The 15702-nt window shown below is 46.8% G+C and overlaps 2 protein-coding genes across 4 annotated transcripts in view; one reads left to right on the forward strand and one right to left on the reverse strand.

Moving 5' to 3' along the window:
• The first annotated feature begins 87 nt into the window (after positions 1 to 87).
• On the forward strand, positions 88 to 9628 carry Psmb3 (proteasome subunit beta 3). The gene is made up of 6 exons (XM_008845274.3): positions 88 to 238; positions 549 to 733; positions 4167 to 4274; positions 7102 to 7279; positions 8528 to 8622; positions 9508 to 9628. Exons 1-6 carry the CDS (start codon positions 236 to 238, stop codon positions 9554 to 9556), a joined length of 618 nt encoding a protein of 205 aa, XP_008843496.1. The 5' UTR covers positions 88 to 235; the 3' UTR covers positions 9557 to 9628.
• A 1987-nt stretch (positions 9629 to 11615) lies between these two features.
• Pip4k2b (phosphatidylinositol-5-phosphate 4-kinase type 2 beta) overlaps positions 11616 to 15702 on the reverse strand; it is a 34638-nt gene continuing 30551 nt past the window's right edge. For all 3 annotated transcript variants that reach the window (XM_008845275.1, XM_029569445.1, XM_029569446.1), the window contains one exon: positions 11616 to 15415. In XM_008845275.1, the coding sequence (XP_008843497.1) occupies positions 15335 to 15415 (81 nt within the window). In that variant the 3' untranslated portion in view covers positions 11616 to 15334. The remainder of the gene's footprint in view (positions 15416 to 15702) is intronic.

The following is a 15702-nucleotide window of genomic DNA, read 5'->3' on the forward strand; positions in this document are numbered from 1 at the left end:
TCCGCACACAGGGTGACTTTTCACTTTGCGCTTCGCCCGACTCAGTTTTGGCCTCTCAACCAAACTATTCATACTGGTGACTGACGGTATTTCTAACCAATAGGAAGCTCATCTGGTCCGCAGAGCCGGCCTGCCAGCCAATGGGGAAGGCTCAGCGAGAGCGCCGGCACAAGGAAAGTCAGTGCCCATTTACTGAAATTGCAGTGGCGATCGGGGGTCCCAGAACTCTGCAATCATGGTGAGATTGGAAGGCGAGGGAAAGAAGTGTGGAGTGGGAATTGAAAAACATGGGAGGGGTAAGGCCAGGATTAGGGGCGGAAAGGGCCTGGTGGTCGATGGAAGGAAGCCGACCGCGGGGAGGACCATGGAGATGAGTGCGGTTTCTGGGTGCCCCACAGGATCCATCGCAGAGCTGGAACTCGGGGCATCCAGGAGCCTCCAAAGCAGCAAACACGGCGTATATGAACCTTGGAATGTGGGAATGGGCCCAGGGTTATGACAGCATTTAGCACTTCGAATTGAGCCTCTTTGCTTTGTCTGGCCCCCAGTCTATTATGTCCTATAATGGAGGGGCCGTCATGGCTATGAAGGGAAAGAACTGTGTGGCCATCGCTGCAGACAGGCGCTTCGGAATCCAGGCCCAGATGGTAACAACGGACTTCCAGAAGATCTTTCCCATGGGTGATAGGCTGTACATCGGCCTGGCCGGGCTTGCCACCGACGTCCAGACAGTGTAAGTGACTCTCACCTTCATCCAGGCCCCTTCTTTGACCAGCCTTGCCTGGTCTTGAGAAGCCTGGTGTCAACCATCTGCCAAACACCACCAGTGGGTCTGAGACTTTGTTGGACACCACAGTAATGTATGAGTCCCAAGCTATCTTTACCAGTACTCCTGCTGGGCTGTGTGGAAAGTAGCTTTGTCAGGGAGCTATTTAATCTTCTTGATATTACTGACTAGCTGCCCCATTTTGCAGATGAAGAAGTAGAGAGTCGCAGAGAGTCTCCTGCTCAAGATGCAAGTTGGTGAATATCAGCTAGGATCCCAATGCAGTCTTCCTGAAGCCAAAGGCTGTGCTCAGTCTGGAAGGACCTGGGTCTAGGTGGCAGACAAAGCAGGCAACAGAAAGATAACTTAACTCCTGATGAGCTAGCTGGTATGGATATTAACTGCCAGCCTATTCACCTAGCTCCAGTGGTTATGCTATCTGAGAGAAAAACAGAGCACTGTTTGTGATGACCCAAGTGTGACAGTTACGATTGCTGGGATTGGTGGTGGGAAAGCAAAGATGGACTTATTTTTTTATCACATTTATTTGTGTTTATGTGTGCATGCCAAAGTGCTACAGCATATGTATGGAGGTCAGAGGACAATTTGCAGGAGTCAGTTCTTTCCTTCCATCATGTGAGTCGCAGGGATAGAATTCAGGTCATTAAGCTTGGTGGCAGGTGTCTTTATCTGCTGAGTCATCTCATTGGCCCAAGGATGGGCTTAGTGATTTGTTGCTGACTAGCCTTAGTGGTTACCTGAATATTGTGGGGCCAAAGAAAGATTCATTCACTCATTGAGGTCAAGACTCGTCTTCCCTCCTACCCCCATACTGGGAATTGAATCCAGGACTGCCTCTAAAATACTTAAGCATGTGGGATGCTGTTAAGCTATACTTTCAGCCCCTGTGTCTATTTTTTCTGTAGTATGATCCTCCCTCTATATCCAGATTCTGCATCCTCAGATTGAACCAGCTTGCATGAAGAACATTCTGCTGGAATGGAAATATAGTTCAGTATAGAGTATATGTTAGCATGCACAATGTCCTGGGTTCAGTCTCTAGCATTAATAAAAATTTAAAAATGGTCACAGTGGCTCATGCTTGTAATCCCAGCACTAGGGAGGCTGAAACGGGAAAATTGTATCTACCTCAAGGCCAGCTAGACTACCTTGTGAGTTCCAGGTCAGTCTGGTGTACAGAGTGAGACCCTATCTCAAAAAGCTGAGGGTGTGGGGTTGCATATGAATTTGGGGAAAAAGATTGCATCTCTACTGAACATGTACTTTTTCTCTTGTCATTAGTCTCTAAACACTGAGGTAGAACTGTTTATAAGTGTTTACATTGTTTTAGGCATAGTAAGTAATCTAGGAATGATTAAAAACACAGGGGAAGGTTGTGCATACATGGTTCGTAAACACAGTGCCATTTAATACAAGGAATTGGCCTTACTGTATTTTGGCATCTGTGGGGAATCCTGGAACCAGTCTCCATGGATCCTGAGGGACAACTGTACTCTAGCCAGTCTAGTACCTGGCATGTCAGCAGCCCCGTGAAATTTCCAAGACAATTCCTGTTTTGAGCATGTGGACTGAAATAGAGGAGTTAGGAAGACTACTTTTATTGGGAAGAGCAGCAACTTTTCTTTTTTTTTTAATTTTTTTCTTTTGTCTTTTTGAGACAGGGTCTCCCTGTGTAGCCTCAGCTGTCCTGGAACTCACTATGTAGACCAGGCTGGCCTTGAACTCACAGAGATCTGCTTGCCTCTGCCTCCCGAGTGCTGGGATTAAAGGCGTGTGCCACCACGCCCGGCTTAAATTATTATTTTTATTTTATGTGTATGAGTGTATTGCCTGCATGTAGGTAAGTGCACCCATGTTGTGCAATGCCCACAGAAGACAGAAGAGGCTGTCAGATCCCCTGGAACTGGAGTTATGGATAGTTGTTAGCTGCCATGTGGGTGCTGGGCTTTGAACCCAGGTTCTGTAAGAACAACCAGTGTTCTTAACTCCTGAGTCATCTCTCCAGCCCCACAGCAACTTTTCTGACATCAGTTTTGTGGGGCCAAGGTGGCAAGCTTAATAGAAATAGCTGGCAAACAGGTGGGATTTTGAAGTTATACCTCAGGACTGGATAGGCCTTGGGGATGTGTTGAATTTACGGGAGCAGAGTGTACAGAGACAGTATGGACAGGGAGCAATGAGCTGCACTTGGGGAAATGAGCCTTATTTTTCTCAGCGATGGAAGGAAGAGAAGTCAGAAAAGGAGAGGGAAGGGCCAGAGAGATGGCTTAGTGGGTAAAGGTACTTGTCACCAAGCCTGATGACCTGAATTTGATCCCTGGGACCCACGTGATAGGAGAGGACTGACTCTCAAGTTGTCCTCTGACCTCCAAATCCATACTGTGGTGCACCGCCCCCCCGCACACACACAATAAAACATTTAAAAAAAGAGGTGCTGGGCATGGTGGCGCACGCCTTTAGTCCCAGCACTTGGGAGGCAGAGGCAGGTGGATCTCTGAGTTTAAGGCTAGCCTGGTCTACATAGCGAGTTCCAGGTCAGCTGGGGCTATAGGGAGACCTTGTCTCAAAAATACCAAAAAAAAAAAAAGAAGAAGAAGAAAGAAAGATTTGGCAAGACACTAGGCGTGGTGGCACACGCCTTTAATCCCAGCACTTGGAAGGCAGAGGCAAGTGGATCTCTGTGAGTTTAAGTCCAGCCTGGTCTACATAGCAAGCTCCAGGCCAGTTGAGGCTATAGGGAGACCCTGTCTCAAAAAGACCAAAAAAAAAAAGAGAGAGAGAGAGAAAGAAAGAAACATTTGGGATAAGATTTTTAGAGGGAATGTGTGGTTGCAGGAATACCCTGGAGGTCATAAAAGGTTGGGAGACTAGCTCATTGATGAGGGGGAAGCTTACCAGGAAAGCTTGCCAAGTCTCTTGCTTCTCTCTGAAGCACAGAATTCCATGGGGTTCTCTCAGCGCTGAGGCTTCAGCAGCCCTCCTTTCTCCTTTACCGTGTTTCCATCTTCCTAGAATCACTTCTCACCTTGCTATTTCACTAAGCCACAATTTCCTTACCTGTAAGATGTTGCTAATTTTGTCTCTAAGACTCTTTGTTCCTGTGTCCTGGGAATCCCTGCTTGGTTCTCACTAGGGGTGGCATTGGTTGGCTCTATGCCGAGGTCTGTCCTGGGGCTCTGAGTGGCCCTGGCGGAGACAGGCCTTCTTTCCTATACACCTTATCATCAGTGAACATAGCAGTTGTTGCTTAATATGGATGAGACTTGGCAGATTCCTCTGCAAGGACAGAAATTTTATGTCTCCTTGTGTTACCTCTGAGTGCCACAGGATGAACATTATAAGACATTTAGCAGTGACTTACTTGCTTCTTCTGCCACAGCGCCCAGCGCCTCAAGTTCCGGCTGAACCTGTATGAGTTAAAGGAAGGTCGGCAGATCAAGCCTTACACCCTCATGAGCATGGTGGCCAACCTTTTGTATGAGAAACGGTGAGTGGAAGGGGAGCCTAGAACTCAGGACTCAGAAGCCTGTTTGGTGGAGGAGCCCTGGGAAGTCAAGTTTCTCCCTGGTCTCCCTTTTTTTCTTTTTCTCACCTTACTTTTCTTCTCTCCTTCCCTTCATTCCTTCCTGGATGTGATAGGATCTCACTCTAGAGTCCTGGCTAGCCTGCAACTTGCTATACATATATAGACCAGGCCGGGCTTGAAGTTGTGGCAATTCTTCTGCCTCTGCCTCAGAGTGTGGGATTATAGGTGCTGTCCTCCCATGTCTTATTTGCAGGGCAGTGTCCTTATTTAATATATCTGTGTAACCAAATCAGAAAAAAGACTGACTTCAAAAGAAAGCAGGGAATTGAGCTAGCACATGACCTTGCTTGTGACTCCACCGAAGACGGTTCTGGGGTCTCACAGCCCAGGACTGGCACTCGCACTGGAGGCTAGGAGTTGGTTTGTTGTTTCTGTTGGTAAAATCCCACACAGAAGCTGAGGTGAAGCTAGGACGCCTTTAGGTGTCTTTTTTCCTCCCACCGCTAGGTAACCAGGATATAAGGTGAAATATTTTTGTTGTTGTTTTCCTTAACCTTTTATTTTGAAGTGCATTTAGACTTTATAGAAAAGTTGTGAAAAAAAAAAAGTGATGGAGACATAGTTCAGCAGTTAAGAATGTATACTGCTCTTGCAGAGGACCCCAGTTCAGTTCCCAACACTCACATTGGGTGACTCACAACTGTTTGCTACTCCAGCTCCAGGGGGATCTGATATCTCTGGTCTCAGCAGGCACCTGCAGTCACGTGCATATACCTACATACAAACACACACAATTGAAAATAAGAAAATATATTTTAAAAATATTTTATTTTTATTATTACTTTTTATTTTATGTGTATTGAGTATATTGCCTGCATGTATGTAAGTGCAACCATGTTGTGCAATGCCCATGGAGGTCAGAAGAAGGCATCAGATTACCAGGAGCTGGAGTTATGGACAGTTGTTAGCTGCCATGTGGGTGCTGAGAATTGAACCCAGATCCTCTGCAAGAGCAGTCAGTGCTCTTAACCACTGAGCCATCTCTCCAGCCCCTTTATTATTTTTATTTTATGTGTATGAGTATATTATCTGTACATATATAAGTACACCCATGTCATGCAGTGTTCCCAGAACTCCTGGAACTGGAGTTACAGATAGTTGTTAGCTGCCATATGGGTGCTGGGAACCAAATCCCCGGTCTTCTGCAAGAACAGCCAGTGCTGTTAACCACTGAGCCATCTTTCCAGCCCCAATAAAAATAAATCTTAAATGGGCATGGTGGCACACGCCTTTAGTCCCAGGAGGCAGAAGCAGGCAGATCTCTGTGAGTTCAAGGCTAGCCTAGTCTACATAGCAAATTCCAGGTTAGCTGGGGTTACAGGGAGATCCTGTCTCAAAAAGACCAAAAAAAAAAAATTACTCTGGTGTGTGCGTGCATGCACAGGTAGATGCCCATGTACTTATGTGTATATAAGTGTGGAGGCTAGAGGCAATTGTAGGTGTTGTTGCTCTGCAACCTGACCTTGTTTCTTTGAGACATGATCCCTCACTGGCCTAGAGCCTGTCAAGTAGGGTCACCTGTCTGGACAACGAGCTCTAGGGAGTCTGCCTTTCTCCGCCTCTCAGCACTGTACCACCTTGCCCAGCTGTTTTACATGGGTTCTGGGGGCTAAACTCAGGTTCTCATGTTTGTGTGGCAAGCACTTTATGACTAAGCTGTCTCTAAGCCCCTGTAAAAATACCCTTTAGCTTTCAAAATGAAACTCTTCATCATTTGGAAAAGTTTCTTCAAAGGAAATATAAAATAAAATAAAAATGTATCTTTTATATTTTTATTTATGTGCAGGGAGGCCAGAAGAGAGTATTGAATTCTCTGGAACTGGAGTTACAGGCAGTTGTGAGCTGCCGGACATGGGTGCTAGGAACTGAACTCAGTTCCTCTGGGAGAGCAGCAGGTACTCTTAACTGCTGAGCCATCTTTCCAGCCCCCAATTTAAAATTTCTTATAGAAACTGATACTCAGGAAGTTTGAAAACCCCTGGATCATAATGCCTCTGGCTTCCATGGGTGCTTGCGCTAATGTGCACAGACCCACACATAAACATGTAATTGAAAATAAAATACATCTTTAATTTTAAAAAAAAGCATCTGGGCGTGGTGGTGCACACCTTTAATCCCAGCACTCGGGAGGTAGAGGCAGGTGGATCTCTGTGAGTTCAAGGCCAGCCTGGTCTACAAGTGAGTTCCAGGCCAGCTGGAGCTACAGGGAGACCTTGTCTCAAAATGACAAAAAAAAAAAAAAAAAAAAGAGAAACTCTGGATCAAACTATCTTACTTGGCCTGGGCATGGTGACACACACCTGTAATTCCACAGGAAGATCAAGAGTTCAGTCTGCTACATAGCAAGTTCACACCTGGCCTGCTGACATGCATCCCTGGCTGAGCTGGGGCCGGGGGGCGGCCGGGGCAGTCCTATTCCCATTGCTTCTTCACTTTCAAGCTCATTTTTTGCTTGTGTTTTTCTTCCTGGTGCTTAGAAAGAACCCTAGCCTTACACAGAAAGAAAAGGAAGGGGGAGCCAGGAGGAAGAGAGCTATGAAGCAAGTGTCAGAGAAGAGGGTGTACACATCTTAGAACACTACAAAATGCCAGGAGAGAGAGGCAAAGGGCTGACCAGAGCAGGCAGGATGCTCCATGGTCCTTCCATCTGTAGCCTTCCTCATCTGAACAGGCCTGTATATGAAAGCAAGCACTCTTGAATTCTAGTTTCTCTCTCCTGGCCTCACAGGTTTGGCCCCTACTACACGGAACCAGTCATTGCTGGGTTGGACCCGAAGACCTTTAAGCCCTTCATTTGCTCTCTAGACCTCATCGGCTGCCCCATGGTTACTGACGATTTTGTAGTCAGTGGCACCTGCTCTGAACAAATGTATGGGATGTGCGAGTCTCTCTGGGAGCCCAACATGGTGAGTTGGCAGCATGTAGCAAGGCTGGCCTCTGAAGTAGCCCTTGGCCATCAGAGACAAAATGTGTTTGTATAGCATGTAGTGGGGAGAAAGGTGTGGAAGGAGAACAGGCCAGAGCTTCTGCTCCTTGGGAGGGTTTCCAGAAGCCACATCAGGGTTGACTGGCCCAAAGGACAGCAGCCTCTGTTTGGAGGCCCTGGTCACATGTTTTCTACAGCCTCACATTGTTTCTGGTGTCTAACAAGAGCAGTGGCACCAGAGTGGGTGTACAACCCTAGAGCTGGGTTGTCTGAAATATAAACTGTTCTTGTGTAAGTCAGTCAACCCCATTCTGCCCCCATTATCTCAGCTGTGAAAGGGAACCTGCCTCAGACAAGTCACTGAGGAAAGCACAAGGAAAGACTAGAGCAGTGCTTCACAGGGAGTCGTGGCCGTTCCTGTGTACCGGTTCTGCCAGGCTTGGGGGAAGCCAGGTACAGCGTGACTTCAAGGGCTTAGTGCCATCTAGCAAAGCAAGATAGACACTCAGGTACGGACTTGTTTGAGTGAAGTGTGCTGGGAAGAGGGGGATAGAGAGGGCCTGGTGGCAGGCAGAACACCCTGTGCTGGGGTACAGGTGGGGTCAGGTGTGTTTAGTGAGCTGGGAGTATCTATGGTGGGAGAGTGTGATGAGGTAACACTGGAGATGGAGAGTGGGATGAGGCCTTGAACACCATGCGGAGTCGAAATGCTCTCTTTCAGTTGAAGGACTTGAGGAATCAGGGCTACAGCTGCTGTGACAGCTTCTGGTCACCTGCGGGAGGCCCCAAGGTGCTGAGTGGCAAAAGAAGTGCAGCCAGAGTCAAGGAGTGGGAGTCTAAGATGGAAATGCAGACAAAGGGGCAGGTTGGAGGGGTGGGCTCATAAGATTGGCTAGGTTGAGTTTTGAGGTGCCTTTGGAACATCCAGGAGAGTCTCGGGCAGCTGAGAAGCCAAGTACATCAGAGCCAAGTACAGAGTCTCCTCGTTTTACAGAGTCTCCTCGTTTTACAGAAGGCTCTGTGGAAAGACAAGGTCACACAGCAGGTCTGAAGTATATGTCATCATGCTCCCTCCTGAGGAAGGAGCTGAGTGGTTCTTATATCCAAGGAACCAGCTCTCACATCAGGCATGGCAGGGGCTAGACCAGGGCAGCTGGAGTCCAGAAAGCAGAGGTCTTGAGGAGCCAGAACGCGTCCTAGATCTGAAAGAGTTGTGCTCTGTTGGCAGGATCCCGAACACCTGTTTGAAACCATCTCCCAAGCCATGCTGAATGCTGTGGACCGGGATGCGGTGTCAGGCATGGGGGTCATTGTCCACATCATGTGAGTATGAGTTGGGGGAATTCTAGAAACTTCACAGATCCTTGCGTCTCCTTCCTCCTAAGTATATCATTTGTCTTCTAAGCCCTGGTCAGATGTGAGCTCAGAAAGCTGCCATTGGAAGCAGGGTATGGTGACAGAAGCCAGGTATCCTGGCACTGAAGGCCTGAATGGACTAACCCTTTTCCCAGAACCCAGGTTCTGTTCTTTTTGTTTTTGTTTTTCTTTTTCTTTCTTTCTTTCTTTCTTTCTTTCTTTCTTTCTTTCTTTCTTTCTTTCTTTCTTTCTTTTTTTCTTTCTTCTTTCTCTTTCTTTCTTTTTTCTTTCTTTTTTTTCTTTCTTTCTTTCTTTCTTTCTTTCTTTCTTTCTTTCTCTCTCCCTCTCTCTTTCTCTTTCTTTCTTTCTTTCTTTCTTTCTTTCTTTCTTTCTTTCTTTCTTTCTTTCTTTCTTTCTGCCTAGCACTATTCAGAAAGAAATTCCTTAGGTAAGGTTTTGTTTTGTGTGTTCTGTTTAAACTAGGTGATGACACCTATCAGTGCAGACACAGAACAGTGATTTTACTGTGTCCCTTGATAAAGACTGAGAATTTGCCTTTAGAATGTGGGGAGAAGCCATCCTAACTGGATGCTAAGTGCACACTGTCACTAATTATACGCCCCCAATTCTGGGTTTTCTTTTTGCCTTGCCACACATGGGGGTGTCTGCTAGTTGCCAGTGGATGCCTGTGCTGTGCTAGACCAAACACAAAATGCTTTACACATTATAGAATTCAGTTATCATAATGAGTCAAGGCGGTTAACAGTAACCTTATTTAGGGATGAAAAGCTGGCTGGAGGGGGACGCAGGCAGGCAGGCTGTATACATGTTTTTTGTCATTTTTCTCAACAGTGAGAAGGACAAGATCACCACCAGGACACTGAAGGCCCGAATGGACTAACCCTTTTCCCAGAACCCAGGTTTTGTTGTTGTTCTTTTTGTTTTTCTTTTTAATAAAATGGTCCTTCTTTCAGCCCCACTTATCTTCAGTGCCTTCCCACAGCTTCCCACCAGGGTCCAGGACACAGAGATAGATACTCAGGGTTGATCTTGGTCCTCCTTGGGTTTTCCTTTTTGGTGCTGGAAATTGAACTCAGAACCTCGCACATGCTAAGTGCACACTGTCACTAATTATACCCCCCAAATTCTGGGTTTTCTTTTTGCCTTGCCACACATGGGGGTGTCTGCTAGTTGCCAGTGGATGCCTGTGCTGTGCTAGACCAAACACAAATGCTTTACACATTATAGAATTCAGTTATCATAATGAGTCAAGGCAGTTAACAGTAACCTTATTTAGGGATGAAAAGCAGTTAAATAAGTGTCCAAACTTACTTTACTAAATGGTAAAGCAAGGATACCAACCCCCTCCATTTGCCCCGAAAAACCTCTTCCATTGAACTATGCAGGTCTTCTTTTACCATTCCCCAGCATTCCAGTAGGAATTTGGCCAAGGACTCACAAGTGATCTAGGTCAGTATTCTTTCCTTATCTGCATAGTCATCACCCGGGAGGCTTGGGAACATGGATTTTGTGATCACCACCTCCAAGGTGCTGGTTTCATTGACCTGTTAGGGTTCTGAAATTCTCAAGTAGGCTCAGCTTGCAACCTGCAGAAGATGCCCCAATACGTGGATGTCTGCATGGTTCCCAAGTAGCCTCTGAATCATCTGGAAAGCCCATTAAGACATATCTCTATTTAAAAAAAAAAATTTTTTTTGTAATGCTGGAGAATCAAACCCAAGGCCTTGTGTGTGCTAGGCAGCATTCTGCCACTAAGCCACAGCCCAGCCCGGTCTTCCTTCCAGGCTCCAGTGTCCTTCCTACTTTACCTCTGTGTTGTCAGGGTTCTAGGTACACACAACTATAGTAGGGTTTTTGTTTTTCTGACTCATCTGAGACAAGACCTGAGAGTTTGTTTTTGAATCCCAAGTGCTACTGATAACTGCTGGTCCATGACCACACTGAGAACTACTGAGCTTTTTGTTTAGCAATGCTGGGAATAGAACTCAGGACCTTGCACATGCTAGACAAGAGCTCTATCATACCCCCAGTCCAAGTACTAGACTTGAGACTACAAATCCAAATAGAGAGCCTGAGGCACACAAAGGTGCATGTTCAAAGCCATGTAGCCAGTTGGGGTGTGCATTATCTGTCCCCCACAGTTGAAGACTTGAGGGAGGAGCAGTGGTACCTGATAATGACATCTGGTAGGTATCCCCAGTACTGTGATTTATTTTAATTTTACTTTATTGATTGATTGATTGATCTTTTTGACACAGGGTCTCCCTGTAGCCCCAGCTGGCTCCGAACTTTGTAGACTAGGCTGGGCTTGATCTTACAGAGATCTACCTGCCTCTGCCTCCTGGGTACAGGGATTAAAGGTATGTGCCACCATGCACATCCAGTACTCTGTGATTTTTTTTGTTGTTATATTTCTATTTTATGAGTGTTTTGCCTGCATGTATGTAAGTGCACCATGTGAATACACCGTGGAGGCTAGACAAGGGCATTGGATCCTCTTGCTACCATGTGGGTGCTAGGAACTGAACCCAGATCCTCTGCAAAGCAGCCAGTGCTCTCAGCTCTGATTTGTTCTTTTTTTAAAAAAAAAGATTTTTAATTTCATGTGTGGTATGTGTGTATGAGTGCAGTGCCCACAGAAGCCTTGGATCCCCCTGAAGCTCAAGTTATAGGTGGTTGTGAGCTACCAAATGTGGATGCTGGAAACTGAACTCAGGTCTGCAGGGGCAGTATGTACTCAACTGCAGAGCCATCTCTCCAGCCCCCCAGTGCTGTGATCTTAACATCATATATTAATTGTATCTCAAAGAGGGCTGTTGCCACATTCCACCTCTCAACCATACACTGATTTTGCCCGAGCTACTTCTAAAACTGGGACAAAAGCATTTTAACTCTGAAGAGGGGGAGGGTATCTCCAAAGGATTCACACATACCAGATGTACACAAAGCTTTTGAGTTTTATTTTTTCTCGGGTTGGAGATTCATTTTAACATGCATGCATTTTAAAACAGTAACAGAGTCTTGAACTGTTTAGAGCAGACGTTAGACAAGCACAGGAAGCTGAGAATTCCTATTTTAAAAATGGAACTTACAGTGGGAAATGAAGAAGTCACATGTGGTAGGGGGTAGTTTTAATCCTGTTTCCCCAAAGGTGACTCCAGACTGCATTCACATTTTACGTGTTCAGTGCTCTGAGCTGCTGCTGCAGTGTGCTGAGCAAACTGCCTCCCCCCAAAGCTGTGGGCACCTACCTCGCAGAATGGCTGTGAGCAAGGTAAGGGCTCTTCTAGAAGTTGTCTCCCCAGCCTCCTTCCTGTGGAGGGACAGCTGAGTCTCCTTTCCCTTGGAGTCACTCTTCCTAACTGGCACATTTCAGAGGGCAGGACCATGGCTGGCAGATTTTGGGGTGTCTAAATTTTTCCCTTTGTGGATGCCCCCCCCATGCCCACATTACTGTTGCAAAGAGGTGAGGTCTCTAAGCTTGAAGAAACCATAGGTCTAAGGCCAGAACTCTGAGGGGTAAGTACACTGTCCCTTCTGCCCCCAACACTCTGAGTAACTCAGGTGTCAGAGACAGCTAATGTTTTCTCCCTCTCAACCTGAATTGATTTTAAAAAAAAAAAGAAAAAAGACAACTGGGGGGTGGGATTGGCTACTGAGAAAGTCCTGGGTCTCTGGTCCACCTCCCCAGGGCAAGCCTGGCACACTGTGAAGAGAGGAAGTCTCAGGGTAGAAGTCCAGTCTCGTGCCTTGAGCACTGCTAGGGGACCTGTTCAGGCCTAGAGACCAGGGTGGAGAAAAGTGAAGCAGGAAGAAGGCTGGGAAGGAAGAACTGCCTGTGGGGAACTTCAGTGCCACTGAGAACAGCCGCAGGGGCCCCTCATGGCACCAGCCACAGACCAGTAACCCCTGAGCTAGATAAGGAGAGATTGAGCACTGTGGAACTGTACTCCTAGAGCTACTTTCTGGATGTAAGCCTCAGGGAAGGGCTTGTGCTAGGGACACCTGATGTCTGTCTGCAGTTTTCAAAGCATCCCTCATTTCAGCTGGTTGTGAGACGCACTTTCTTAGCTTCAGACTTTCCACAGGGGGAATGGGGACCCAGGAAGCTGTGACTAGATGCTACACAGAGGAAGTGGCAGGATGAGGGAATGAGAACAAACTCTGCCCTTTTCCCCCATCTAGGCCTCACCCTGTCTTTATTCTTATACCTCTGTTCCTGGAAGACCCAGTATTATTTTGGATGGTTAGCTGCTCTTCTTGGCCCTGGGGCGTGAGGTCAGAGGCCTTTACTAACCCTCAATACACCTGCGGCCCAGAAAGTGAACAGCATGACTCAGAAAAGAAGGAACAGATAAATGGGGGGAGAGTGTGGTTAGTTCACTTTCAGACTGAAGCCAAATAGCACATCTTTGTCATCACCAAAAAAGAAAGAAAACTAGTATGAACCAAGATAAATAGCTTTTAAACATGAATGTCAAAGGAATTTGAGGGCCAAACCCAAGGTTTTATAGATAGCACAGATGACCTTTTAAAAAAACTAAAATCCACCAAACCACAGCTCAAATATTTTGACCCAATCAACAATACTGTCAGAAAAACAAAGAGCATTGAAACAGAATGCTACCTCTCAAAATTGTAAACAATATTTAAAAAAAAAAAAAAACACACAAAAAGTCCATGTTAAACAAGTTAGATACCTGGCCCTTGCTTTGATTAAGATTGTGTTACACTTCACACACATGACAAGATCAGCAGACCAAAGGCCCAGAAGCCACAGAGCTGTAAAGCTGTTGCAGCTTCCAAGTGGGAGCTGATGGGCCAGCCTGGGAAGAGATCCAGGTTTTTACTCTTGATTGTGAGGTGGGGAAATCAAGTCCAGACATTATTCCTATGTAATTCCTTTCCTAAATTAAAATTGTTTCTCCATGAACCATGTAGTTTGGAACTATCTATGCCCTTCTTGGGGCCAGGGAAGGGATCTTGCCCCCACCTGCCAAGGCGGCAGCCCCAGAGATCAAGAACATCTGACCTAGTAGTGCTGGGTGGGGAGGACAGCGCAGTAGCTCCAGCTCCTGAAGCTGGGCTCGGTCAGTTTTGGAGGGAGCCATTTGAAACCATCTATTCATCCAGATAGTTCCACAGACCAGCTTCACATCTTTGGGGTTATCTACAAATTTTGCCATCTCACCCCAAATTCCTGATTCCTTCTTAGGGTATAGTTGGAGGTGGGAATATACCTCCCCCAGTGTGAAGCTGTAGGGCCACCTTCCTTCCTAGTAACCAGTTGTTCTGGAGGCATCAGAATTGTAGCTCATTTCTGAGAGCCTGGGCCGAAAGCCTGAAGGAAGCTGCAGGATGTCACTCCTTCCAGGGAGGCCTTGTAGGCTGCAGAGAAGTAGGGTTGGGGGGCCACAAGGAGAATCAGCCCCGAGACTGGGGATGGGTCAAGCTCCACATCAGGCCTCCGAATAGGATTTCCTGGGTCACATCCTCAAGTGACTCAAGCAACCTCAGGTGGAGCACCTTGCTGGCTGTAACCGTCCAGGTAAGAAACAACAGGCACAGGGAGCCAGACACCTACATGGTAGGCTGGGGCTTGGAGTGGTGTCTCTGCAATGAGCACCCAGTGCTTAGGGCTCTGCCCCTGGCCATATGCCAGCTACAGGTGCTGCAGCTGGAGGTCAGGAGGAAGGAAATGGATGATTCACACAAGACCTCATTTGATACACATTGGCTTCTGGGATTTTTCCCAAAGGGAAATAACCATTGAACCACAAGGGTCCTGATATATCCAAAAGTGATTTCTAGTTTCCCTTGAGCCAGTGGGAAGCAGGCTTGACAGAACATCAGAATTCCAGGTCAGAGGTGCAGGTGGCTTGGGTGGTGATCACTGGGTTCTTTGAGAACCAGCTGTCTGAGGGCCCAGCCATTCCCTGGCCCCTCACCATCTCATGAGGATGAACCTGCTCCCCTCTGAGACCTCTGGTCCAAGATGTCAGGGTCGACCTGCAGTGTTCCTTTGGGAGGACAGGATGGAGGAGCAAACATTATTTCACTTGGATCCAAGGTGGAAACATGGAGGGAATTATGCACAATACTCCAGGAAACTGAAAAGTCCATCCAGGTAAGATCAGAATGTGGCAGGACTGACGTATTTGACCTCTTCTTGTATCAGAGCATCTGTTTGTGGCCCCTTGTGCTGGGCATGTGAGGTGCCTCTAATTGAAGGGAACTGAGAGCTAGGTTGGGATGGGGAGGGTGGCTAGGGTGATGACATACACCATTATAAATAGCAAACCTGGAGCAACAAATTTCAGAAATAAACCCAAATAAACCCACAGTTGTCTCTAGCTCCAAGGTATCATAAAAGGTTACAAAGATACCAAAAAAATGGAACCCCTTTTAACCAGGGTCAAATAGGAGGAAAAAAATAATAAGGGCAAGCAGAAGGTAAGGTCATATCCTGTGAGCACGTGCACACATAACACGCTCTTCTCCTTGCTAAAGTCACTCTGTCACAGGCTGCAGTCTCATGATTAAAGCCCTCTTGACCCCCCACTCTGCTCCCCACCCTCCCTTCCAGCCCAAATACACCCTTTCCCTCTCCCCGACCCCATTCCAGCAGTCTGGCTCTGGCTGAAGGTAGAGATAACTACTACGTCAGGATGTTAGACATGAACTCGTTGAAGCGTTTGGAGTACTGCTCCGGGTTCACAGTCGAGATCTCTGCCCCTGCCTGTAACACACAAGATATGAACTAAAGTCAGATCTTTAGACCAGGAAACCAGGAGGCTGCACCTGAAGGGGACAGAGTCTTCTAGAGCCTTTTTGTCTATTTATTTTTAAAAACACTTGATCTTAGACATGAAACTTTTTTTTTTTTTAAATAGTTTTGGGCAATGCTGACCTTGAACTCATAATCCTCCTGAGATTAGACATGTACCATTAAGCTATGAGACTGTGAGACTGTTATTCGGCACTAGGGATAAACACGACAACCCTCCCACCCCCCGGCCGGCCACG

Source organism: Nannospalax galili, unplaced genomic scaffold (genome assembly GCF_000622305.1).
Source record: "Nannospalax galili isolate Female #2095 unplaced genomic scaffold, S.galili_v1.0 scaffold1382, whole genome shotgun sequence".
NCBI classification, from domain to species: Eukaryota; Metazoa; Chordata; class Mammalia; order Rodentia; family Spalacidae; genus Nannospalax; species Nannospalax galili.